Below are 26,387 nucleotides of genomic sequence, written 5' to 3'. Positions count from 1 at the left end.
AATCTCAGAAGAAAATTTATAGATCTGAATCTTGGAACTGCTCTAAGCACGCAGCTGCCACTGCCTCCTTACGGGAGGGGACACTGCAGATCTTGAGAAAGCGCTAACCTGTTGGTTTCCACCAACGATCAGTGTTAGCTCTGCAGCGATGCCGACACAGAAGGGCCCAGAGGCACAGTCCTGACAGGACAGGGCACCAACACTGCCCTCTGTGCTGGCTGAACGCGTGCAGCCCGACTGAAGAGCAGCCTCAGCCTCTAGAAGTAGTGTGCACTCTAAGCAAGCTCACAGGCTGAAAAACCAATCCTAAGACTGGGGAAAGGAAACTTTTAACTTGGAATCACTGCAAAGACACATGGTTTCTCCAAGTCATTTTATTAGACTGAAAAGGAACTACAAAGAACACGCCTCAAAATGCTGTACACGGTTTGTGCCCGACACCTGCAGACACTGGAGCCAGGGTGTGGACGGCAAGGGAGCCGGGGGAAAGCAGGAGGGTTGGGTGGGACCAGGTCTCCACCACAGAGGTCCCATGCACTGCACACGCCCCTAACTCGGGTTCAGCTCTCTGTGCAAGAGTGAATGCCTCTGGACTCAATCTGAGTCACTGTCTGTCTCGGCTTCTTTCACATCCACACTGAATTTGTACTCCTGGTCACACCCCATGTAAGCGTCACTCATGAAATACAGGGTGTAGTTGTGGGCGCCAGTGGCCGGGGCCACGAAGTCGAGTTTCACCTGGAGACAGCAAGCACAACTCAGGGCCCGCTCAGATACCTGCCTCCTCTCGCAACCCGCGGGGGCCAGCGGACACACTCACCTTGGCCTTCTGCTGCAGGGTCAGCCTCTTGATGGAGATGAGACTGTTGGACTTGGCGTCTCCGATCACCACCCACCAGCCCTCTTCACGTTTCTGTAGTGACCAAGACCCAACAAAGTCAGTGAGTAAAACCTGATGGCTATGACACCAGGCAAAAAGTTACAAAAACAGGAAACCAGAAAGCAAGCTTTCAAAATCTTCATACCAAAAGATAATCGGATACAGGATTTTAAACTAAGGTTTCTCATGTGAACTCAATTTTTAAGTAGACAGGTGAGCTCATTTGTTGGTTCTGGCTCACTTCCTTGCCCCAGAGTACCTTCCCGTTCAGTGCTTGACACTAGATCAAGACTCCATTATCAGACATCTAGTCTTTGAGGCTGGCAGCTTTGAGTTCCTGAGGAACTCAGGAACCCTTTTAGGTAAAAGGCAGACATGTCAGAGGACAAAAACATGTTAACATGAGGTGGGTCTGCCAGCAGAGTGGATCCAAAGTAGGCCTTGTGCCAGGACTTCCCTCAGCAGCCAGTCACCTAAACTGCCTTAAAGCAAAAAAACTACAGACTTCCATAAAAAGCACTCACAGCCCCCAAATTAACCCCCAGCCTTGTGACATCATCACTGCTCTAGACCGCCCCCGCTGACGACTATGTGCCCTCGCAGCACAGACCATAGCCAATGGCAGGGCCTCGAGGGACCCCAGGAGGCCAGTCCCAGCACATACCTGCGGGAAGAGAGGCGCGATCACAGGGCCCGTGACTTCCTCCTCCCGCTCCAGCTGCACCAGCACGACGACTGGCCCGCCACTGTGGGGAGACACCCGGGGCGCATCACAGCTGTGCCTGCTGGGGGCTGACCCGGGGCGGCGCACCCGGCCCGCGTGGCTCACCTGCGGATGGCATCCTTGTCCACCACCTCATAGGACAGCTCGATGTTGGGGTAGCGGTTACAGAAGCGGGCCACGTCCGCGATCTGGCTGTCCGACAGCTGCAGCAAGGCGTTGCGCTCTTCGTCCTCCATTTCCATGATGTCGAAAACACTCTCCACCCCCTGGGCGGGCATCAGGGAGGTCAGGGAAGAAGGCAGACAACCGCAGAGGAAACTGGCTCCGGCGACTCATCCTCAGCCAGGTGACTCCCTGAGTACTCTAAACTTCCCTCCCCAGTGACTTCAGCCCAGACTCCAGCCGATGGAGAGAGTCCACAGGCTCCAGAGTGGCCTTTTTTATTCCTATGCTATCAGATCATCCAAAGAACACAGCGCCTTAGGTAACACCTTCAGAGAAGCCAAACGTGACGTCTCCCCTCCCACAACCAACCCCAGTGCAGGACACCCGGCCTCCAGACTTGGCCACCCAACACTGCGATGCAGGCCCGGCTCACCTTGTCTGTGCAACGTTTGATGTGCTCGGAGGTGAAGTGCGGCAGCTGTTTCAGGTAGGAGTCCTTGGACCACATGGCTTGGGTGGCCATCTGGGCCAGCTCCATGGCCGCCAGGGCGGGGCTGAGCCACCCGTTGCTAGAGAGGACGTCCACACAGGCCTGGATGAGCCGGATGGCCTGCAGAGGGACCAGAGAGCATAAGCAGGAGTGGGCACTGCTGCCTCACGGGCCACGCTCAGGCCTCCACGCCCCCGGTGCCCCGCCTCCACACCTTGCTGAGGATCTCCTCTGTGTCCGACTGCAGCTCGGCACTCAGCTGCATGCGGGACAGGTGGGCCTGCAGAAGCAGGTTGGTCTTGACGTGCGGGTCGTTGAACTTAGGGTTATTCAGCTTGTGGGGGACCTTCTGGGCCAGCTGGAAAGCGGAAGAAAGAGCGGCTGGTGAACGGGTGACCCTGCCTGAGACCCACACTCAGGCCCAAAGCACCACCCGCACCAGGCCCACAACCATTCCACACTCGGGGCAGATGATGGCTGTGGGTGGTGGGGCTTGAGATGTGTGTGGAGTGTGTGAGGAGCTCGGGGGCGGGGGAGTGGGTGTTTTCCTGACCTGACTGCAGGATCCTGTGCTCTGGGCACAGGGGCCAAGTTTCACCCAGCTCGGAAGATGCGCTCACCTGCCGCAGGAGGCTGTCCTCGTGGTGACGGATGGGGATGTTCTCATACTCAGCCGCGTTGGAGATGATCTCGATGAGTCCTCGCACCTTGGTCTTGGCGTTCAGGGACATGCTGAAGAGCTCTGAGAGAGGAAAGGAAGGACATTTGGAGAGGTCAGAGCAGGCAGAGGAGGAGCAGAGTTAACCGCTGGGCTAGCCCGGCTCCACCCTGCAACGCGTCCCTCTGACGAGCACACGAGGCCCTGGAAGCCTCGTCGTGTCGTCCCCGTGGCTGCAGGCCCTCACCGATGGTGGTGTAGTTGATGTAATAGTAGGCGGCGATCATGCCTAGGTTCAGGGGCGCCACGTCCATCTCGTCCTCAACGCTGATGCACTTGGACTGCTCCAGGTCACTCAGGGTCTGCTCCACGAGCTCCGACAAGTGGTCAGACAGGTGACGATGGGAGATGCCTGTGAAGGTGACAGGTAAGCAGGGGTGTCCCAGGGACACGGCGGACGAGGCCTGTGTCAACCTCCGGAGGATGCTGCGCGCAGCGCCACCGACCCTGCAGGTTGTAGTAGTTGGGGTTCTGCGTCATGCGGCGGTACAGGAAGGTCCAGGTGAGGTAGTCCACGGCATCCTGCTTGTTCTCGATGGTCTTGGTGACGATCTCGGCGTTGAAGTGGTCGTGCATACAGTGGTCCAGGTGAGACTCCACCGGCAAAGGCTCATACAAGAACTTCTTGAAGAAATCCTATGGGCAAGAACGTCAATGACAGTACAGTCGCAAAGAAAGGCCAAGGGCAAATAGGGCCGCTGTGCAACAGGCACGGCTCATACGAAACCGAAGAAACCAGCTGCACAGACAAGGTGAGCTGCGTCTGGACCTGCAGAGTTGGGTGTGTATGCCTGTACCCCCTGGCATCACTGGTTATTTCTACCATGGAGGAAGGTACACCAAGCCCCACGGGCTGAGCAGGGCATGAGGAAGACAGACCCAGCCAGAGGGTTAAGATCTCAATACACAGAGTCAACAGCAGTAGCAAAAATCAAAGGCTACAAAATTCTACGCAGAGAAAGGCTTGTTACAAAAACAATGTAGAAAAGAAAAGAAAACAGAAAGAATATAAGAAAGTAAGTAAAGACACCTATAGAGAGAGAGATTAAAGAATCTGTTCTGAGACCCAGGCTCAGAAGCCCGCGCAAGAGGCCGGGGCTGACCTTCTTGGAGCCCTGGCACATGATGACGCAGCGCCCCTCATCATCCTGCAGAGGGCGGTTGGCATGGCCCACCATCTGCAGAACATCGTAGATGGGGTAATCCACGTACCTGGAGATGGAGGGAAAAGAGGACTCAGGATGCTGCCTCCCTGAAGGTCGAAGAATAAAATGCAGACACAGGGAGATGTGGGAAATCCCAGCAAACCTCTGTGAGTGCTCAGTCCCTAGCGTCATGGGTTATCTATACATCAGTTTAGTGTAAGAGTCATGACTTTGTTGCTCAGGGTCTGTGAACCAAAGGTATTAACCCATCTAATGTGTGTGTGTGTGTGTTCCCTCATGTCCATCTCCTTGCGACCCCATGGACTACAGCCCGCCAGGCCCCTCTGTCCATGAAACTTTCCAGGCAAGAATACTGGAGTGGGCTAACATTTCCTCTTCCAGGGGATCTTCCTGACCCAGGATCGAACCTGTGTCTCCTGCATTGGCGGGTGGATTCTTCACCACTGCGCCACCTGGGAAGTCAACCCACCAAATGGCAATAGCCAGATAACTCCATATTAAAGCATTTGAACTCCATATTAAAGCATTTGATATGTAAGGCAGGCTCCCAAACCTCACAGCCATATAGTTTATAAGTGATCAAGTCCCCCCCACTCAAATCCAAACCTAGAAGCAGGTTCAAGCATCAAAAATAAGTCTGCACAAATAAAATCCTAGCTGGGGTGGAATCTCAGCTATTTATTTCCCTAACACCTTTTCTTCACAATAGTGACCTTCTGGATCTGCAGAGGTTACACTCATCTTAGGAGAAAGGGGCCCATTAACACACAGCACACTGGACTCACGCGTGGATCTTGCCGTTGTAGTACTGGGTGTCCATGATGATCACCAGGTGCGCGGCCACATTCATGCCCCAGCAGAGACTCCGAGAAGCGACCACCACCTGGATGGCCCCTGAGCGGCAGAGGGGAGGAGCAGACTGAGCACAGGGTTCCCCAGGAGGGCAGAACCTGCTGCCTCCAGGGCAAACAGTGGCTTACCCTACTCTACACTTCAGAACTCAGTGCAAAGCTGGGCGGAGACAAGGTTTCAGGACTAAGAGGCTAACGCGGTACTACAGGAGGGTCTGCCTGTCACTGCTGCTCTGCTGGGGGGCTACCCTGTAGGAAACAAGATCACCGTGGAACAGACCCCCAAGCCCAGAGAAAGTCAGGCTCACACTCCTGCCTGACAGGCAGGCTGTGCCGACTGGGCCGACTGGAACATGCTACCACCAACTCAGCCACAGGCTGGCCAGTCCGTGGCAGCAAAATCGAGCTCTAAGGGTGCCCCAAACCACGCAGATTCAGGAGTCAGAGTGACAAGTGATTCTGGCAGGAGCACTGCCACTGCAGCTCCCTAAGCACTGTCAAAATACTACTCTGCACGAAATGCCTAACGTCAACGAGAGACAAAAGCACACAGCCACCCGAGGGAGACGCACAGAATGGACTCCTTCTCTAAAGCCCAACTACCCTGCTGAGTCCGTATCATGGAAAATTAGGTTTAGAGGCCAAAGGTCCAGGTTTAAAAACCCAGGTTCTAAAAGAGCACGACTTGATGTGCCTGCCTGCTTTCTCCTCTACCAAGTAGACTGTTCCACCTTCATCTCAAGGACATTGAGCTCAAATAAAAGTATTATGAAAATGACAGGCGTGCCTGCTGCCGAGAAACATCACCCACACGGGAAAGTGTACTCCACACCCCGCCGACACCTGGAGCGGGTCTCACTCTGCACCTCAAGGCCTGCTTTCTACCTGAGCTGAAGAGCTGCTCCACCAGGCGCCGCTCTAGGGGGCTGAGCCCCTCATGCAGGTAGCCGACTCCGTTCAGCAGCGTCTCCTTGAGCGTGCTGTCGCTCAGTTTCTCCAGGTACGGGATCAGGTCCTTCTCAGTGCAGTGCAGGAATCTGGGTGGAGGAGCGCTGACTCAGCCCGGAGCAGGGCCACACCCCCAGGGCCCCTCCCAGGGGTGCTGGCTCAGCACCCAGCCAGGTGGGGGCTGCCCCACGGCACACACGGCACCCGGCAGTGGGCCACCCACCTCTGGCGCTGGATGTCGGCTGCGCACGTGGTGAGGATGTCGATGGCGGTGAGGCGCGTCTGCTTGCGGGAGGGCACGAAGACGATGACGGGCTTCTTGGGCGAGTGCTTGGTGATGGCGTGGTACACAGGCTTGGCCATGGACAGCAGGCGAGTCTGCGTGTGGCTGATGTTGAAGCCCTGAGGCCGGGGAGGGAGAAGAGGTTAGGACCCCGGGGAAGCTGGGCGGTGGGGCCGCGCGGGAGCCGGAAGCATGGGCCCCACCTGGATGTGCAGCTCCAAGGGCACGGGACGCACGTTCGGGTGGAAGTTGAAGGTGGAGGTGGCGCTGCAGCCCAGCCAGTGGGCCACGTCCTTCGCGTTGGAGAGCGAGGAGCTGAGAGCCACGATGCGGATGGGCCGCTCGATCTGGGAGGAGATGTAGCGCATCCGGGAACAGATGACCTCCAGGACGGGCTGTGGAGAGGGGCAACTATCACTGCAGGCCTGGGTGCTCTGGCCTCAGCCCTGAGCGCCTCCGTGGGCAGCCCGATGTCCTCAAGAGGATCTCCTAATTCTCCCTTCCGATCAGGGCTCTCCCGTCTCTGGGGGCACCTGTCCCCAGCCAATCTCCACTAAGCTATGCTGGTCTCAAAAACACCTACTAAAAAATCTCAGGTCCTCCTTTTGAGACAAGGGGACAGGCAGAAGCAGCCCCGCACCTGTGGCCTACACTTAAGGCCCACGGCCAAGGCTGCACTGCGGGCCCAGCCCCGCCTCTGTGCAGCAAGACCAGCCGTACCCCGTTCTCGCCCCCGATGAGGTGGACCTCATCCACCACGAAGAGGTTAATGTTCTGCACGTTCTTGCGCTGCTTCCACCGCCGGGAGAGGATGTCCCACTTCTCGGGTGTGCTGATGATGATGTTGCCTTTGCCCAGGAGCTTCAGGTCTGTGCTGGTCTCCCCCGTCAGGAGCACCACCTTCTTGCTGAGCCTGTCCTGGAACTTCTCGTACCAGTCCATGTACACCTGGCAGAAAGACGTCAGGACTCATTCATTTGGAGAAAAACCTGAGAGGCCGAACACAGAGACCTGTCGCCCTTCAGATCTCAACCAACTAGACCAAGTGACCGGAGAGCTTTTCTTTAGAGTGCAAACCGAGGAAAACGGCCCCCAGCAGGTAAAGCCTAGCCCCAGTTGGCTCCCCAAGTTTTAGGGCTCTGAAAAACCTCCATCTGGACTCGAGATGAGAACGGCTTCTGGGAAAACGCACCCAGGACGCACCTGTTCGGCGAGGGCCTCCATGGGGGTGATGTAGACACAGCGGCCCTCCGAGTTCTGCAGCAGCATCCGCAGGATGGCAAACTCCGCACAGATGGTCTTCCCGCTGCCCGTGGGGGCCCCCACAAACACGTTGTCATCGCTGTTGTACACGGTGTTGAACACTGAGAAGCGACAGAGAGGCAGTGAGACCCCGAGGGAGGCTCGACGGAGGCCATGTGGGAGAACTCTGCCCACAGGTCCAGAGAGGCAACCAGCAGGGGCGAGGGAACGGCGCCCCGCTGCAGGCAGGCCTGCGCCTTCTCTCCCTCTCACCTGCCCCTCCCAACACGAGGAGGAGAGAGACCCCGGTAAGGAGCTCAGGTCTCCTGGAGGTCTGCCGGAGGACACAGGAGCAAAGGAGGCCGGGGCTCCCTCCTCGCTTCTCCGCCGGTCTTCTCAGCGACCAGGGTGCCAAACCAGAGGGGCCCAGCTCCCCCACTCTGGCCCTCCAAGTCCTGCCCACGCCTTCTGGGCAGCAGCTAATACAGAGTGAAGCTAAACATCTAACCCCAGCCCTCACACTGGATAAAGCCCAGTCCCACTATTCACTAGGGTCTCCGTTGGCACGCCTCTCTTGTCCTCCATTCCTCATCCACAGAACAGGACCAAGACAGCAGTGTCTCCAAAGGGAAACCATGCATAGCACTGGGGGGAGGAAGGAACCACTCAGGCTGCACCCAGCCCAGAGAACCTGGAACACGGGGCATGCTCCGGGAACACAGCTGTCATTTCAAGCAGTGAAGCAGAGGAGGCCTCAAAGCCTTCCCACTCTGGCTCAATACTGGAATCTCCAAAGCCTGAGGAATAGCCGTGCACCGTAAGACCTGCTCGACCAACCCTCTGCAGGGAGACGTGCAACGACGTGAAGCAAATCTAAGTCACCAAGGCCGGCTGAGGACAGAAAACGCCCTGGCTGCTCCCACACTTGACGCTGAGCTCCCACACCTGCCAAGCCCCTGGGCGCCCCCTCCCTCTCTTCCTGCAGAACCTACCTGTCTCCGGGGGACCTTTAAATGTCCCCAAAGGAACTGCTCGCCTGGAAATGCAAACACCTACCCTGGGTCTGGATGGGGTTGAAGAAAGGAAATTTATCCTGGTAGAGGCTCTCAAAGGCGCTATTTCTCAGGGCAGACACAGGCAAGGGCTGAAGGTCTAGCAGCTCGGTTGGGGGTGGGTACTTCTCTGGCAGGATCAGGTGCCGGAAAGAGACGGGCAGCTGGGTCTCACAAGCTGCCAGCAGAGAAACGGGAAGGGCTGTGAGCACACTGGAAACCCAAGGCAGCCTGCGTGTCACTCTCCCCAGCTAAGGCCAGCCCAGCACGAGGGGCCCGATCTCATCTAAGAGCCCCAGGGGGAACCTGGCCCCAGGGACCCCACGGACCCTGCGGAGCAGGCACACTCACAAAGCCAGCGGTCAGACACCACACGGATGAAGTACTGAGGGGGCAGCGGCTCAAAGACGGGCACGAAGAACGTGATGAGGTGCTCGTCCTGGGCATACTTGGCCTTGAGCAGGAAGTACTCGTGGTGAAGGATCACCTCACTGTCCACGTCTTCCACAAGAATCCAGAAGGCCTCCGACGAACCGTGGACCTGCCCACCCAAGCACGAGGGATGGGAACATGAGCCGAGAGGTGGGCAAGGGGGACTCACCCCCCTCTCCTCTCGCCTCCAGGCCCTGAGGCCTGCCCCCTGGCACTCCCAGCCGGACCTTCTCATCCCACTGGAAGTCGGGCGTGATGGTCAGCTCCACCTTCAGGGTGGAGCGCGTGATTGGCTGGAGGTGCACCGACAGCTCCAGCTTGGGGAAGAGGTGGACATACTTGTGGATGGTCTTCCCCATCTTGGGCATGCGGATGAGCTCGCCTGTGAGGACACAAGGGTGCACACAGCTGCAGCCCAGCCTGATGGCCGGTCTGGTGAACCCGGCCCTGAGGGAAATGGGTGGGTTCCACTCCAGGCATGGGCTCTTCCCTCCACTCAGTGGGGCCCAGGGGATTCAAAGCTCTGAGACCAAGGGCAAGGAGCCTAGCAGTAATGGGACAAGACACACGAGCGTAGGGCTTGGGGCCAGGAACAGAGAAGCAGGCACAGGGAGACATCTGAGCTGTGCAGATGAGGAGGGAAAGATGGCTTCCCACACACCTATCTCATTGTGATTCAGGTCGTACAGACGCTCAAAGGGGAAGTTCTTCTTCTCAATCTTCTTCACGACCTCCTCAGGGAGTTTCCGGAACTGGCGCAGAGGACACATGGACTGCCACCTGTCCAGGAAGGAACGGGACCTTCTTGGTCTCAACTTCTACCCCGGTGCACACATCACACGTCAGGGTGTGCTCTAAGGCTTTCCCACCAGGCCCTTGGCCGGAGGACCCCCAACGCAGGACCACGTTCCAGCTCACGAGGACTTACATGCGTTTGTCGATCATCTTGCAGAGGTTCAGGGTCTTGTCTGTAAGCTGTGCCCACCCGCGGTTCAGGACAATTTCAAAGATGGCCCGCATCAAGCGGCCAGCCGACTGGGGAAAGAGGAAGCATTTCCTCTGTTAAGTACCCATTGTCCCCAGACCTAATGAAGCCGCTCTGCTGCTGCTGCTAAGTCACTTCAGTCGTGTCCGACTCTGTGCAACCCCAGAGATGGCAGGCCACCAGGCTCCCCCGTCCCTGGGATTCTCCAGGCAAGAACACTGGAGTGGGCTGCCATTTCCTTGTGCTCTACACACAGCTTAATCACCTCGAGCTTTGATATAATCAGCCACATCAACTCAAAAACCAAGTCCCCCAGAGATGCTTCGGGACACAATAGAAACGGGGCTCGAGCTCACTGCCCAGTATTTAACATACTGTTCTCTGCGTGACTTCACAGTTTTTGGCCCACTTAGCATTTAGGATCCCAGCAAGTGTAAAGGTGCTAGTGACTTGCCCTGAGGAAAAGACAGAGTAGCTAATGAAGCCTTTGGCCATTTCTAGGTTTATTTAGGAGCCCAGCGGTTATAGTGAGAAATGCTTCTCTGCAGAGAAGCAGACATGTGGAGCCTCCCAGACCTCTCTAATGGCCTCACCTTCCCAAGAGCTCAAGATGAGCAAAACAGAGTATCCACACCATACACACAGCAGCCAACAAGCCAGCTGAGGCACAACTCAGCATTCTTCTCCCTCGCTAGTATCGGCCTCTTTTCTACCAGACACACTCAGCACAGAGGACCTGACGTATCAGGGCAGCACAACCGCACCCTCACCTGAGTAACATAGACCATGTCGGCCATCAGCGCAAAGCCCTCCAGCTTCAGCTGCGAGATGAAAGCCTGGAGCAGCACATTGATCTGGGAAAAGCAAGGAGGGCAATTACTGAACCATCCAAGGTGAGTAACGCTCCTGCTCCGGGCCTCCGGGCCAGGTAAGATCTAAAGCTCTTCGTCTACAGACACTGAGTAACTGATATGCTATGCAAAAAGAAGATGTGAGAAAGATGCAGAGACTGGGAGAAGGGAGCAGGTTACCAAGCACAAGCCCAAGCCCAAGCCCCAGGCTCATCTTTTAGAAGATGAGGAGAACCACCTGACTCTGTCCCGAGCAGAGAGGAGCCGGGCTCACCTTTGCACTGGGCTCCTCAATGCTCTCCTTGACGGGGATGGGCACCCTCTCCAGCAACTTCTGCAGCTCCAGTTTCTCCTCCTGCCACAAGCAGGAAGCAGGTCAAGGAAAAGCCCAGAGGTCAAGGAGAGAACCACCCGGTGACACGGTGGTGAGCACCAGCTTCCGGTTTCCACATGCTGGGTGGACTCACCTCTCTCACAGTGATGTTCTTGAACTCTGAAGACAACGAGAAGACTCTGAAGAGCTCGATCTCGCTCAGGGTGGGCTTTAGAAGCTGGTTATAAGTCTGCACCGTGTCATTGGTGATGTAGTAGTGGCTGGCTATACGGCCCAGTTCTGTCACCTATGAAGAACGAAGACTCAATTCAAGGGCGATCATTAACAAGCAATAACCTCTCACTGTGGACAAGAGATGCCTACAGAATGAACTCACAGCAATACAAGTGCCTGGCTCGTGTGTGGGAAGAAAGACAGCACAGGGATTTCCCTGGTGGGCCAGTGGCTAAGACCCTGAGCTCCCAATGCAGGGGGATCAGGTTCAATCCCTGGTCAGGGAACTAGATCCTGCATACTCCAGCTAAAAACCCCCCATGCCACAACTCAAAAGATGCTGCATGCTGCAACGAAGAGCAAAGATCCTGCGTGCCGCAGCTAAGACCTGGCACCGCCAAATAAATTTATTTTTAAAGAAAGATGGCCCAATAAGCTGACCTACAGTGACCTGATGCCCACCCAGAAAAGAGAGCACGATCAGCTACCACAGCTCAAGATGCAGAAAGGAGGCACCATCAGGTTGTACACCGCTTTAGAAGCTCCTAAGTGCAAAGGGCACAGTCCAATACTGCCTGTTTTTCCGCTCTTCCAAGCAAAGGGTAAGTAGACAGGCAGGCCTCCAATCAAGAAAGCCGTCTGAAAGGCTATCTCCAGGGGCTCCAACTTTTGTGGGGATCTGTGCCTCCCTTCCGTGGCCCACTCACCTGGAAGTTGCCTGTCTTCTTGTCGTACTTGACCAGGTTGTTCTTATCCAGCATCAAGGCAGCGGTATGAACCAGATCCAGTCGGCGCTGGTCTAGCAGTGGGTCTCCCTTGAGGTCATCATGAGAGATGCCATAGAGGGTCGGGGACCGGAGCATTCGGATGTACAGGTAGGCGTAGCCCAGCCAGTTCACTGCATCCTATCAGAGATAGAACATGGGTCTCTGCATCCAGAACTGATGTCCACATGAAAAGCTCCCATGGAGGACTTCAGAATTAATTCCCAACTATGAAAATATGTCTTACACCGCCTCATGAATGTCCATGATATTCCGTTATTTAAGAACACAGTCCTTACTGAGATTCTGGCAACAAGGGGGACTGTCACAGAGTCGCCTGAAAGCACACTCACACGGAGGACGTGGCGCCCAGAGCTGGAGGACCCCGGTGCCTATGGCCCACATCACCGCACTCCTGGTGCCCCGGCCCCTTTGGAAAAGGCCAGAGGCGCTGAACGCAGAGGCCACCCACCTTTGCGTTCTGCACGTTCCCCAGCACGACCTCGGCGTTGAGCATGTCGGGCAGCTTGGATACCATCTGGCTCTCAATGGGAAGCTGCTGGTTGAGCAGCGACAGGTAGTACTGCAGCTCCCCGTGCGAGGTGATGAGGATGCCTTCGCCCTTGGTGTCGTACTGCGGCCGGCCCGCTCGTCCCAGCATCTGGGAGGAGACAGCAACCAGGGGGCCACGGCTCAGAGCTTCCGGCTCCTGACTCCGGGCTCCTACACCACAGAACCTCGCCCTCCACCTGCCCCCTTTGGGTTTTGCTGGCATCTTATACACAGCATGCTTTCCCCACCAAGAATAACTCAGAAGCTCCGTACTTGCAGGATGTCCAGCGCTCCCAGCTCAGTCCAGCGGCCCTTCTCGGGACTGTACACCTGGGTGCCTTTGATGATGACGGTGTGGGCAGGGAGGTTCACACCCCAAGCCAGGGTTGCCGTGGAAACTAAAACCTACAGAGCCAGGGCAAGGCAGTAAGGAAAACCGACCTTGCCACCAAGGGTACCTTTCTTCAACTTCCCTAGGCACCTGGCCTCAGGGCTTCCAGCAGGACTGAGGTTGGTCCCGTACTTGTCAATGAAACATCAGAATAAAGAGGAAAGGAGTCTTTGGGTTCCTCATCTCTTCAAGAATCAACATTTCAAGGCTCTAGAGATACTTAAGAGGTAGTAATGCGACCTATCTGAATCAAGGTTGTGGTTAGTCACTCGGTCGTATCCAATTTCTTGTGACCCCATAAACTGCAGCCCGCCAGGCTCCTCTGTCCATGGGATTCTCCAGGCAAGAATACTGAAGTGGGTTGCCATGCCCTCCTCCAGGGGATCTTTCCAACGCAGGGACTGAACCCAGGTCTCCCACGTTGTGGGCGGACTCTACCGTCTGAGCCACCAGGGAAGCCCGAATCAAGGTTACTAGACAATTAAAAATACACACAGTCTTGAGAGAGGGACTGAACAAGGTCCTGACCTTATGGGGCCTCGTGTGACAGTATCTGGAGTCACCCACATCCTGGCTTTGCTGCGCTTCTCAGACGCCTTCCTAAACTTCCTCAGCTTCCCTCACGTATGACGGGAAGAGCTGAGAGAGGCGGTGTGAAGTTCCACTGACTGTACCTACCACAGCCCTCTGACCTGGGCCACCCGCGCCAGAAACAACAGAGCGCCGGGCACGAGCACGCGGCCCAGTGCCCAGCATTTCCAGTCTCCCTGCCTTAGCTCTGCCCACCCTCACCTGGATGTGTTTATCAGCAAAGAGATCCTCGACAAGTGTCCGGTCAACTCTGGTCATGCCCGCGTGATGGATAGCAAAGCCATAGGGCAGCAGGTCCTTCAGCTCCAGGTTCTGGGCAGCAGAGAAAGAAGAGGTGATGAGGCAAGCCTGCCGGAGGGGACTCTCCCAAAGAGGAAGCAAACCTCCTCAGCCAAGACCTTGCCCCTTGTCCAGTCCACAGACACAGCCAGTTACACCCTGCCCTGTGAAGCAGCAATGCCAGGCAGCCCCGGAGGACGGCCCAGCCGATGTGGATGGAGCCAGTGACCAGGGAGGAACAAGGGACCCGGGCCTGCCCCCCTCACCTTGCACTGCTCAGCTTCTGTCCGGAGGACCTCTGTGGAGGCCGAGCCCTCTCTCAGAAACAGACCCAGCGTGTCCTTCTCCAGGCACATGTCCCGGATGGCCCTGGCTGTCTTCCCGGTCTCCTTCCGGGAGTGCACAAATACCAGTACCTGCAGAGAAGCCACAGTTGGCCACAGTCAAGGGACACCGCTCCAAGAGCCACTCCCCGGCCCCAGGGAGTCGGCAGCAGGAAGCAGAGGCTGCACTATTAGCAGGCCAGAAACTGAGGTCTTGAAGAGGGGAGATGGAACGCACACCAGCTTGGAGCCTAACGGAGCCCTCAAGACCCTAAGCAAACAAACCTACCAAGTATGAGGGTCCTGGCTCATGACAAGGACGAGGGTCCTGTTACTAGGAAACCCAACTAACTCCTAACACTTTGTCTTTAATAGCAAGTTTAAATATAGCATAGATGAAAATTCAGGAGTCTCAATTAAAAATTTGTGTTCAGGTATCTGATGAGATTCTAAACAGCTGAGACACGTAACAGGCACTGGCCTACATAAGCGGACTTAGGAAATAAGTCTCAGTAGAAAACTAGCACCATTTTATAGGAAATAAAAGTCGTCCGTCTTTCTTGCCAAGAAAAGATTTGTCCCTTCCTCTAAATCCTTATACTTCTTTTTATGAGACCAAATACAGTGTTCAATTAAAAAATTACATCATACTGTCCAGCAAAACGCCCTTTCACTAAGTTTCCATTTTTATCTTTATTTTTAGAATATTTTTAGTGTAAGCCACTCAAATCTTTCATGGAAGAACCTTTGATAATCTAGATAGATAGACTGCTTATCTGTGCATGGGGATTCCTTTTCTGGGCGTTTTATAATTACAGATTCAGTTTCACGTTTTATCTATTTCTTCAAGGCTGTTTTGCTAGTTGGTAGTTTCTAGGAGACTAGCTCACTTCTTTAAGGTTGTCAAATGTAAGTGTAAGGCTGTTCACAGTATTCCTTTAACAGCCTTTCAAACGCAAAGGTAACGGGTCCTGTAGTAACATCCCACTGCATTTCTGGTGCTGGTGATTTGCTTTGTTTCTTTCTTTGCGTCTATCAGTGCTGCCCAGTTATCAGTAAGTCAAACATTCAAAGAGGTCAGGAGTGACAAGAAACCATGACAGACCTGATTTTTTCCAGCATGTTCCATGATTTTCTCATAGACAATTTCATTCATGATTTGGAAACGCTTGATGGCTTTCTTCTCCGTGATGCCCACATACGTCTGTTCTAGAGGCACTGGGCGGAAGCTAAAAGTTTAATAGTCAAATCAATGAGACTTGGGCACAAAACACTGAATAAAAAGTCCTTTTCACTGCCAGGAGTGATAGGCCTCTTTTAGGATTTGTACCACATCAAAACTAAGGGCCATTCTAAAACTCGAATCTAACAGAGCTCCTTGGCAAAGAAGGAAGACATCAGGAAGGTCACCTTGCTTAAACTTCTTCCCGTCTCTTCTCTTACCTGTTGTCAAAGTAGAAGAGGCCCTTGGCAGGATCTACACGTAGAAAGGTAGCCACATCTTCATAGTTGGGGAGGGTGGCGCTAAGGCCAATGAGGCGGACGTCCTCCTGGGTCATTTCAATGTTCCGGATGGCCCTGGCCACCAACGCTTCTAGGACAGGACCTCTGTCATCATGGAGAAGATGGATCTCATCCTAAGGAATGGGAGGGCAGCAAATTACCTTTGGGACCAGACAAATGAAGCCCCCTTTCCTGAGAGCAGTCCTGTTTTTTAAATACATAACTACTATTGCAAATGAAGAAGACAAGAAAAGGGATCCCAAGCCAGGGACCCTCAAAGGATGAGGCAGTATTCACCGTGAAACATCCCAGCAAACGTGCTGAGCATGAGCTGCTTTGCTCCAGTTCAGGGGGACAATGCGTTACGGTCAGGGAAATCTGACACTTGGGTAAATCAATTCCTAGCTCACCTCAAAGATAGATTTCTTTACTAAAAATGAAGCTTCTGATGAGACCAAATTTGTATCAAATTAAGTCTCACCTCTAGGCAGTTATCTTTACCAAGAGCAAACAATATGATGGATCAAATAAAGAACCCACATAGCCTAAGGCAGTGCATCCCAAATCTCAGCAGGCATTCAAAGCAAACGGAGCCCTTACTAAAAGGCAGACGGTGCTTCAGTAGGTGGGAGTGGGGCCAGGGACTCTGTATTTCTAACAACACTTGGAGTAGCAGGCTCTAGGCAGGGGTTGGCCAACTCTTTCCTGAAGGCCAGAGAGTCAACATGTAAGGTCTCCTTTCTGCTTCCCTGGAAAACCTAAAGAAACTACTCTCAGACTGCCGTTCCTCCCTGAGGGCCTCTGAGTATTCAGAACACCATATCCTGACTCCTACTCATTCCCTGTGAAAAGGGATTACTTATAAAGCCCTTTTAGTTCTGGGAATACGCAAGCAGCTTTCTAAATTGTCTGTTTACATTTATTTCAAAATATTTCAGACATAAAAAGCCACAAACGATACGGCAGACACCATGCCCTTCCTGGGAAGTGTTTCCACTTCGTGCAGACCCTCACTTAGCAGTAAGAGCAATGCTGACAGCAGCCGCTGTTACAAAGGCCAGTGACTGGGGGACAGGCCCTGAGGAACACAGAGTGAGAGCCCGGCAAGCCCTCCTCGCTGGCCGGCCTCCACGTCCCCACCAGGCCGCCCTGCTCACCAGGATGACGAGCCGCACGAGCTGGGTGTAGGTGCGTTCCCCACCCTTGCGGGTAATGATGTCCCACTTCTCGGGGGTGCAGACGATGATCTGGGTGGCGCTGATCTCCTCCTTACACAGCTGGTGGTCACCAGTCAGCTCCGCAACAGTGATGCCATATGTGGCCAGGCGCTGGGTGAAGGAAAGGCACGTCAGGCAAGAATGCTGGGGGGTGGGGTGGGGGCCAGACTCCACAGTCTCTGTGAAGTCTGAGTGCGGGGTGTTAGAAGCAGGCATCAGCCCTTCAGAGAAATACCAAGTGTATGAGATCAGTGATACGAACGCTTACTTCTAAGACAAATCTGGACTTCCCTCGTGGACCAGTGGTTTAGACTCTGTGGTTCCATTGCAGAGGGGCTAGGTTCGATCCTGGTCGGGGAACTAAAATCCCACATGCCACACAGCATGGCCAAAAACTAAAAATTAGTAAAATAATAAAGATTCTCTGGGAGCTCTACACACAAGAGCGGAAATGGAAGCTTACAGAAAACAGACCTAGAGCAACATCAGGCCTGTTACCAAGCACTCATGTGAGTGCTTCATAAATATTCCAATAATGCAAATGATACCAACTGCAGAAAACGGCTAAAAAGGAGATTAAAAAAATAGTAAACCCTTGTTAAAACCCAAAACAGACCCAGGACTTTCTTACTTCATAAACACTCTATATGGGTCAAGCTCCATCTTTGAAGGAAGAAAGAAATACCACATGAGGTGTTCTGGAAATGCAACGAGAATGTAAGGCGAGAAGCAGAGAAGCACCAGAGCTGTCCCCAGGACTTTGAGAGCTGCACCCAACACCTTCTGAAGGGAAGTTCCACCCTCTTACCTTTCCAAAACTGCCCACCATCTCCTGCACCAGAGACCGCATGGGGGCGATATAGATGATCTTGAAGTCGTCCACGTTGATGGTGCCGTCCATGTTAATGTGCTTGCCTATCTCTCGGAGCATACACATCAGGGCCACGTTGGTCTTCCCGGCACCCTAGGGGTAGGGACAGGAAGGCCTGGGTACCTAGTATACTCACTGCCCCAACTTCCAAGGGCTTATCACCAAAACAGAGTGTGTTTGGGGAATTTTATCTTACCATTTAACACCTCTTCCGCCAAAGGATACAGAATTAAGGAGTAAGGATGGAGAGGAACCTAAAACACACACCACGCTCCACAAGAAAAAGGCAGCTAGGGCAGTGCTTACTGTAGGAGCGCAGAGCAGCAGATTTTCATCCGTCTCCAGGGCGGCACGGTAGAGCTTACTCTGGATCCGATTCAGGGTTTTGAAGCCCTCAAAGCCAGCCTGGGCATACTTGGGCAGCTTCTCCACTGGAAGAAGTTGCTAGAAAAAAGAAAGGCCGTGTGCATCATATTAGCAACATCCCTGAGCAGGCCATGGCTTTGCAAGATTATACTTCCTGGAAAGCTCTGTGTGTAACTCTCCTCTGAAAGTCAGACCAGAGAGACCAATACTGTCCCCTGGGCTCAAAATCAAAATGGGAAACCCAGCAGCAGCTTCCACCTCTGGAATAAATCTATAAGACAAGGCCACGTGGAATGGGTTGAAATACAAACTAGAAGGGAGGCAAAGTGAGCAGAAAACTGAGAACAGCAATCCCCTCACTTCTTCAGAGCCGAAGGGCTTGGGCTTCAGGGCAGGCACGTGCACCTCTTCGTAGCCCTTGCGCTGGCGCCGGAAGGACCCGTCAGGAAGCTGGCAGCGTTTGTTGGCCATAAAGTGGCTCCCCTGGGTAAATACAAGGTCCTCCAAGTCCAGAACCTGCCGCGGAGCCAGTGCCTGGTAGTATGTGAAGAACAAGAACACACAGGAAGTGAGCGAGCTGCGCAAACAAGTTTCCACCCTCCACGGCCTTGGACATGACCCTGGTCCCTACCTCTCCGCCCTGGTCCAGATCCATGGTTTCCAGGTCCGTGTCCATCCGGGACTGACGTACTCGCTCTCTGCGGGACCGTTCCTCCTGGGGTGGGGAAGACAGAAACAATAGCAACAGTTCATCACCACCCCAGCTTCTTGTCCTTTTCAGTCCCTTAGCTGAACTTGACTCACAGCTACTGACTAGCAAGTCCTGAAACAGACAGATGGCCCTTTATGTTCAGACACCTGCAATGGGGACCGCCAGAATGACAGTATCAAATCATTTTCAAGGGACTATACATAGTGTAGAGATCTCAAAAGTCAACATTCAACACCCAGCACCAAGGGCTACCCCTGAGGGGCAGAGTGTGGGTTCTGTGTTCAGCAAACATGTGTTGTGTTCCTGTGCAGACACGACTTATTGTGTGAAAAGAGGAAGACCCAGGTGCTGGTGATGACAGCAACAGGTCAGTGGTCTCTCAACAACATCAGCGTGAAGGCACTGGTTCCACTCTGTACCGAGGACCACACTCAGAGCATCTGGAGAAACACTTCACTTCTTCAACTGCCTCCTTTAATAGGAATTTGGCTTTATGCTGTAAGCTTCTAACTGGTGTCTCTTTTCCAAAGCAAACACTCTAGCTCAGCAATTGGAGAGATAAACAACCCAGCCCTCACCCGGATTAGGTCCTCCTTCTCCGTTTCGTGCAGCTGGTAGAGGAACTTGGACAGCTCTGGGTCAGCCTCCATCTTGCCCATGATCCTCTCCTTTTCAGCTTCACTCTGTGCACTGGCCAGCAAGGTGCAGTACAAAACTGCCAATAACAAAAGGAAAAAGGGAAGACAAGATATAAAAACAACCTTCAACCTCGGGGTAGAAAGAAAAATAACCAAGTGAGCTGTGAAAGCAACACAACCTCCATCTCTCTCTCTCTCACACACAGAAACACGTACAGAAGGGTCCACAATCTACTCACTCATCATCCTGTGCTGCCGCAACACCTTGATAAAATCAAAAGTGTTGAAACCGAGGAGCAGAACCAGCTGGTTCTCACACTCCCGGTCGTCGCTGGCTGTCTGCAGAGAGAAGGTAACACCACGATTAAGGCCACAGCCACCCGCTTCCTACACTGCCCCATCTCCTAAGCTACAGGGGACACAAGAACGGAATCCTAGCCGTACCTTCAAAATCTCCAACACCTCATCTGCCTTCTTCTGTGACACAATGGCATCATCGTAGAAGCGACTGAGCTGCCGCTGAAGCCAAAAGGCATCAATGTCCCGAGGGTGCAGATCCTTCTTCTTGGAACTCATCAGTTCCCCTGAGGCCACAAGCTACGAAGGAACCATGCACTGGGCTCACCCTGTTGCCCTCTGCCCCAAGCGCTTTCTCACCGTCCTGCAACAAAGCTCTGCAGCCTACTCACAGCCTACCCTCTTCTGAGGGCTTTCTGATGGGAAGCACGGGATGGGGGGCGGGGGGAACTCTGCTATATTGAATTCAGAAGCACACCAACCCAAGATTTCATCAACACATGCCTTTCAGAAGCAGGGTGCATCGACATATATACAATACACGGGTAAAGCAGACAGCTAGTGGGACGTTGCTGTTGAGCACAGGGAGTTCAGCTCTGTGCTCTGTGACGACCTAGAGGGGGTGGGATGGGATGCGGGGTGGGAGCAAGGCTCAAGGGAGGGGACATATGTACACATATAGCTGATTCACGCTACTGTGTAGCAGAAACGAAAACAATATTGTAAAGCAATATCTTCCAATTAAAATAAATAAACCAGTTACATGGGGGGAGTGACTGAAATCTTAACGAAAATCAAGACTCTACACATTTATTACAGCTCACCCTATAAAAGGGTAGCTCAATAATAAGAGGACCAAGGTACGGGACAAAGTGCTTCACCCAGAATTCACCTGCACTGCGCCAACGGGCAAGGGTAACCTTCACTCACATTAGCTGAGAGGGTGCAGCGCACCACGGCCTCATCCCCTTCCATGTCGTCGTCAGACGCCTCTTCACGAACCTCCCCGTACACATCTTCATCACCTTCCTGTGGAAAGAGCCCCAAGCCCAGCGCTTCTGAAGCTGATCCTGGCATCCCCAAAGAACCTCCCCTTTGCGTCTCACTTAAAAGCGCGCTCCAGGGTTACAGCAAAGGCGTCTGTAGTGAAACCAAGCTCACTGGAAGTAGGGTCAGCCTCACTTCAGAGCACGTTTAATGGATGGATAATAGAGAAGCACGCACGGGAAAGCAGCAGTGACCAGGAGTGTGCAGACCACACTTCACCTGCTCACTACTGTCCTTACTCACACTGTACTGTGTACTGAGCACACGGTCGTGTGAAAAGCAAGTCCGTGATAACAAGCATTTACTCTTTGAATAAATGCTCTCAGCAAAGCATTCTTCCAATTTGTTGCTACTTGAAATCATAAAATCCTACTAACTATTGCAGGAGGGGACTTAGCAGTTTTCTGTTTCAATCATCTCATTTGATAGATGGAGACACGGAAGCAAAATGACCTCCCTGAGATACAAGATCAAAACTCAGCCCTCCTGGCTCCCAAGTCAGTGCTCTTTCCTCTGACTCTCCTGTGCAATCCCTTCCTCCTGTCCTAGTTTATGATACTGCAAAGTCAGCATTAATGATCAGGAGTCAAACGCACCCACTGAGAATTCAAATGCAACTCTGCACATTTTTTTCAAGTGTTCCACTGGTTCCTATTTTTATTTATAGTCAAGAAATCCTAGTTAGATGGTAAACCTCAGTCGCTGCTGCAACTGTTACTGAAACAACCACGCACAAAATACAGGCGTGTTTTTGGGCAAACGTGCATTCTTTTGAAACTGGCAGTAGTACTAAGAAGAAGAAAACTAACACAAGGTGAAAAAGCACCAAAACGCGACAGTGTGTTCCGCAGTGAAACATACACTGTTCTTTCTTCTTCTTGCTGATCCACTTGGTTTATCGTCAATTATCATACAATTAATGTAAGTTCAAGTTTGCTTTACAGTATCAAAAGACAACCACAACAATTTCTCAGCAAAATACTACTGATGCCCAAGTGTGACATCCACACAACACCGTAAAACTTACCTGGCTTAAGTTAGGTAGCTTCTTTACACTAGAAGTGGTCCCCTCACCATAACAATTTAAAAAAGACTAGTCTGGGTTTGTTTATCACTTACCTCCTCATCAGACTCAAACTGTACATTCACACCATATGTCTCATCAATGTTGTCGTCTGAAACAGTGAGGGATTAGAAAAAGACGACAAGGAACAGTTAGTGAAATGAGGCACTCGGGAGCTAATTTCCTCCCTAACTGCCTGACGTGCCTCTCCTCAGGACAGACCTAAGGTCTAAAGACTCACAAATGATCAACAATAGAGGGCCTTCTGCGCTGCCACCATGAGGCTTGCTCCAACCTGCCAGCTTCGGACACAACCGCTCTGCCTCCTCAACCACGTGCACACCACCCCCATCCAGGCGCTGGCCAAGTTTTCTCCCACGTTCCATACAATAAAAGGGTCTCAGAGTAAGAAATAGTGGCTGGAATCTAGGGATGCTGGTATCCACCAATCATAACTCCTCCAAAAACAGCAAATAGGATACGGGACACTTTTAAGGCATCTTTCAGCTGCTTTAATAACTGAGGTTGGATCATGTTGAGGGGTCAACAAGCAGCCAGGTAACACGGTCTGGACACCAAGAGCTCCTTACCCATATTCTGGATCTCCTTGTCTCCACCGTAGTCTGTGATCTTTTTGCCCAAGTTTACTAGCACATGGTATCTGGTATCATCTGTCTGACCCAGCAGCAGATCAATCTCTTTTCTCCTTTCCTTGTCCCGAAGCTTTTCATTCTTTAAAACAGCGAGAACTTCATCTGCTGCCCCACAAAGAATATCACGTGGCTGGAGGCAAAAAAAAAAAAAAAAAAAAACTTAGAAAGAAGAGACCAAGACGAAGAACATCACTGATGGGCTTTACACGACAACAGGATGTGGAGAGCCATACGTCTCTTAAAGCCTACATACCAGGTTCTGATTATTTTCACTCATGTTAATTTAAAAATGCCACCAAGGGTCACACAATTGAAGGGAGACCCCTCTGTTTCAAAAAAAGATTACATTCAAAAAAGAAGGGGGGCTTCCTGGTGGTCGAGTGGTTGGGACTCCACATTTCCACTGCAGGGAGAAAGGGTTTAACCCCTGGCTGGGGAACTAAGATCCCACAAGCCATACAATGTAGCAAAAAAATAAATAAAAAATTTTTTTAAAAAAAAGAACTTGCACAGCCATCTGCCACATTCCTCCAGATGACAGAGGCACTTGGCAGGCTTGCTCTGGCCTGCTGAGCTTTTGGTAATTCTTTCTCCTCACCTCCTCTAGCAACCACCTCACCAGAGTCTCTCAGAGACTCACAGAGGGCCTTAATCTAATCACGGACAATCTTAAGAGCACAGATTCCGAATACAGACTACCTGGGCTCATACCCTAGCTCTGCCAAACACTACTTCCATGACTTGGGAAAGTTACTTAAGTATCCTTTGCCTCACATCTCTCCTGCAAAATAAAAAATGAATATTAATAGCACCTAGTCACAGAGCCAACGAGACTGAAAGAGGTGCTACCTCACGTAAAGTAAACATCAGCCACTTCTGTACACACAGGAAAAATCCACAAACAAGGTTCCTCTGGGGCCTCCTAGCTGTGACTTCCTCCCTCTCCAAAAACACGTGGCTTCGCCCTCTGGCTGCCTCACCTGGTCCCCAAGGGCAGCCTGGATGAAACTGAGCAGCACTTCATAGGTCTCCCGGGTCTCCTTGGTCTTGGGCTTATAGATGATGCCCACCATCTCATCGATGCCCTCTGAGAGCAGAGTATAGCCCTTCATCTTGTTGATGTCATGCCGGTCCTCATCACGCTTTCTTCGCCTAACAAACACATAGTATGACACTGAACAGGCAGAACCTTCCCTGTTAATGTAAGACTCAAGCCCACTCTCCTCTCCTCAGCTTCATGATTCACAGGTAGTATTTAAAACCACAAATGTGTGCCTCAGCAAATGATGCCCATTTGGCCTTGGTCACTTGCAGGAGTATCTCTGTGGGAACACAGTAAGAGCAAGGGGATCCCGTCATCCTCTCACTAGATCACTGCATGCTATGAGACATCCTCCCCATTCATTTAAAAAGACAACCCTTTCTACTTTGTATGACAACATTATATGATTGGATTTGACTAGTTTTCATTCCTCAGACACATCTTCCTTTCTCTGCAAGACAACTGAAGCTCCAAAGGAATCTACTGCCATTGATTCCTGGAAAAGAAGTCATACTCTTCCAAAATGGAGGACCAATGATATGTAACTCATCTCAAACATAACTGCTTTAATCAAAACTGAACCTACGAATTTTTGAAACTTCATCATGGGACAGATGATGATCAGGTTCGAAGGATAACCGTGAGATAAAGTTCAATGATTCTTTAAAGTCTGGAAAAATATCACCCTTCCCCAAAGTAAAAAACCAACTAAAAAGCAAAACAAAACACCGGCCTTTCAGGCTCGAATGGTAGTTTATAACAACAAAAGAAAAAGCAGGCAAGAGCAAACAAAAGTAGAGGAAAGTTAGTAATAGAAGAAAAGAGTTACTGTGACAAGAGTTTACCAAGTCTTGAAAATACCATGAAGAAAATTAACATCTCTCTATGGATGAGATACACATGCTGGAAAAGGGTCTAAAAGCTGTTTCCCACTTCAGGTACACTTGTTAAGGCCAAAGAATCTTTCAATTCTTATGTTTTTACCTTCACTGAGTTGTCTTAATGCCACTGATGGCTCATCCTGCACCAAGCAATTCAGCAAAACCACTGCTCAAATACCAAGGGAAAATGGATTCTGCATCTGAAGAAAAATCATGTTTTCCCTTTGATACTCACTTAGCTCGTCTTTCCTCTTGCATCTGTGGTTTGGTTCGTTGAGCCTTATCTCCCATCCGGGTACCCTCCAGCTTCCCAACCAGGGACAGCACTTCTCCTGTGGGTTCATCCCGGCGGGTCCGGTCAATGAGAGAGCGATCAGCTTGGAGAACAAGATTCGAGTTCTGAAAAGACCACAATATTATTGAAGCTCTGAGGTAAGCAGGACTCAACGCCTATATCACAGGGATACCAGCTGACAACAAAGGAAGAATCGGAGCGACCAAGTGTCGATAATCACTAGTCGGAATAAAAAGATGTTTTCCTTGAGAAGCACATCGTATAATCGCGCATGAGCAAAGGGCAAACAAATCAATATAATAATCACTGCTTCTAACACTGCTCATAATAATTCCCACCTGGGAGAAGCGTCGGGCACGTTGGGAATGACACATGGAAGGGGGCGGGAAGAGCGCTGACGGGACCGGGACAGACACTCTTAACAGAGCTCTTACCCATCCCGGTAAGAATTGAGCCCCAATCACCAGTGGGGTTATTCACATCGCCGTGTACCCCCACCTTCGCCGGGTTCTGATTTCTCCTCTGCTTTCGCGGTTCTCGCGTAGACCTTTAGACTGAAAACTCCCTTCTTCAGCCTCCAGCTCCCTATCGGACTCCCCCGCCCAGAGCCCTCCGCCGAGCCCATACGCACCGCTTTGTACTCGTACTGCAGGCTACGGGCGGTTACATCCGCCATGGCCGCGGCTGCTCAAGAGTCTCAGAGCTCCGCTCCCCGGACCACACGCTACGAACGGTCGCCGATCTCCGTTACCACCGTGCCGGAACGACGCAGGAGAGACGCACTGCAGCGGACAAAGAGAGAGAGAGATGGATTCCCTTCCGCTTCCGGGTCGGACGCCGGAAGTGCAGTCGGGAAATAGACCGGGCGTGTGATCTCCGGTTTGGGACCGGCGAATCCTGGTACCCTCGAACGATCGTTCCGGAACCACGGCCCGTACTCCCCTGGGCTCTGGCCTTCGGCTCCCGAAGACTTCCCACATTAAAGCGAAATGTATGCCTGCTTAGCACCCTATCCTGTCCCAAGTGCTTTTCTAACCCCTTCTTCCTCTGGTAACAGTCCTATGAGCTATGCAGGCATGGAGGGGCTAATGAGCCGGATTTCTGTCTGAGGAAACTCTCGCACCTTGCAAGAGACTGAACCGTGTGTGTGTGCGTGTGCGAGTGCGTGCGTGTGTGTTATCTTCCTTTCGGTTTTTCCTCTGTATTAAACAATTGATACAAAGCTCTGTTCCTCACCTACCCCACCTAGAACCCATGCTTCCGCGACCCTCGTTCTGGGCACCCAGGCGGCTCCCCTTTGCCCCCAAATGCTTGTCACATTCCGCAGCAGGGCCCTTTCCAAGGCCCCAGGAACATCAGTGAAGAAAGTAGCTGCCCGCCCGCCAGGGCCAACTCATTGAAGACAGTCACTTAATTTCTTCTCCAACAATGAAGCGCCCCCCACCCTCACCCCCCGCCACGGAGAGGGGCAAGAGGCACCTCTGCCCTCCTACCACTAGTCAACCAGTTCTAGTCTGTAAAAAAGACCCTGATGCTGGGAAAGATTGAGGGCAGGAGGAGAAGGGTTA

The 26,387-nt window shown here is 52.4% G+C and overlaps 1 protein-coding gene and 1 long non-coding RNA gene across 2 annotated transcripts; one reads left to right on the top strand and one right to left on the bottom strand.

Moving 5' to 3' along the window:
• Positions 1 to 359: 359 nt before the first annotated feature.
• SNRNP200 (small nuclear ribonucleoprotein U5 subunit 200) lies at positions 360 to 25,822 on the bottom strand. Its single transcript, XM_086328212.1, has 45 exons — positions 25,451 to 25,822; positions 24,760 to 24,923; positions 23,582 to 23,753; positions 22,539 to 22,731; positions 22,005 to 22,060; positions 20,769 to 20,867; positions 19,986 to 20,138; positions 19,781 to 19,880; positions 19,482 to 19,618; positions 18,823 to 18,906; positions 18,552 to 18,725; positions 18,132 to 18,269; positions 17,763 to 17,918; positions 16,895 to 17,065; positions 15,678 to 15,871; positions 15,340 to 15,463; positions 14,178 to 14,327; positions 13,834 to 13,944; positions 12,924 to 13,055; positions 12,571 to 12,759; positions 12,042 to 12,239; positions 11,255 to 11,407; positions 11,062 to 11,142; positions 10,707 to 10,790; positions 9,880 to 9,986; positions 9,613 to 9,731; positions 9,179 to 9,333; positions 8,871 to 9,060; positions 8,524 to 8,697; positions 7,429 to 7,589; positions 6,946 to 7,173; positions 6,429 to 6,620; positions 6,166 to 6,344; positions 5,880 to 6,031; positions 4,929 to 5,037; positions 4,081 to 4,189; positions 3,424 to 3,613; positions 3,165 to 3,329; positions 2,880 to 3,001; positions 2,474 to 2,617; positions 2,203 to 2,379; positions 1,710 to 1,870; positions 1,545 to 1,626; positions 821 to 913; positions 360 to 738 (listed from the first exon to the last, which is right to left on the bottom strand). The coding sequence occupies exons 1-45, from the start codon at positions 25,493 to 25,495 to the stop codon at positions 595 to 597; spliced, it is 6,411 nt and encodes a 2,136-aa protein (XP_086184338.1). The 5' UTR covers positions 25,496 to 25,822; the 3' UTR covers positions 360 to 594.
• On the top strand, positions 25,171 to 25,615 carry LOC147363767 (uncharacterized). Its single transcript, XR_015137423.1, has 2 exons — positions 25,171 to 25,261; positions 25,394 to 25,615. It is a non-coding gene; the product is annotated as an uncharacterized LOC147363767 (long non-coding RNA).
• Positions 25,823 to 26,387: the final 565 nt, after the last annotated feature.

This window comes from Bos grunniens, chromosome 11 (genome assembly GCF_055505025.1).
Source record: "Bos grunniens cultivar Pamir isolate PY7600 chromosome 11, Bosgru_T2T1.0, whole genome shotgun sequence".
NCBI classification, from domain to species: domain Eukaryota; kingdom Metazoa; phylum Chordata; class Mammalia; order Artiodactyla; family Bovidae; genus Bos; species Bos grunniens.
The sequence above is the reverse complement of the archived record's forward strand: the minus strand, read 5'-3'. Positions and strand labels throughout refer to the sequence as shown.

Excerpts from the sequence above, each read along its gene's own strand:
- SNRNP200 (XM_086328212.1), bottom strand. The coding sequence starts at position 25,495 with ATGGCGGATGTAACCGCCCGTAGCCTGCAGTACGAGTACAAAGCG. Across the intron at positions 7,174-7,428 it reads TGGAGGCCCTCGCCGAACAG|GTGTACATGGACTGGTACGA; the intron begins GTGCGTCCTGGG and ends TCTTTCTGCCAG. Across the intron at positions 1,871-2,202 it reads TCAAACGTTGCACAGACAAG|GGGGTGGAGAGTGTTTTCGA; the intron begins GTGAGCCGGGCC and ends ATGCCCGCCCAG.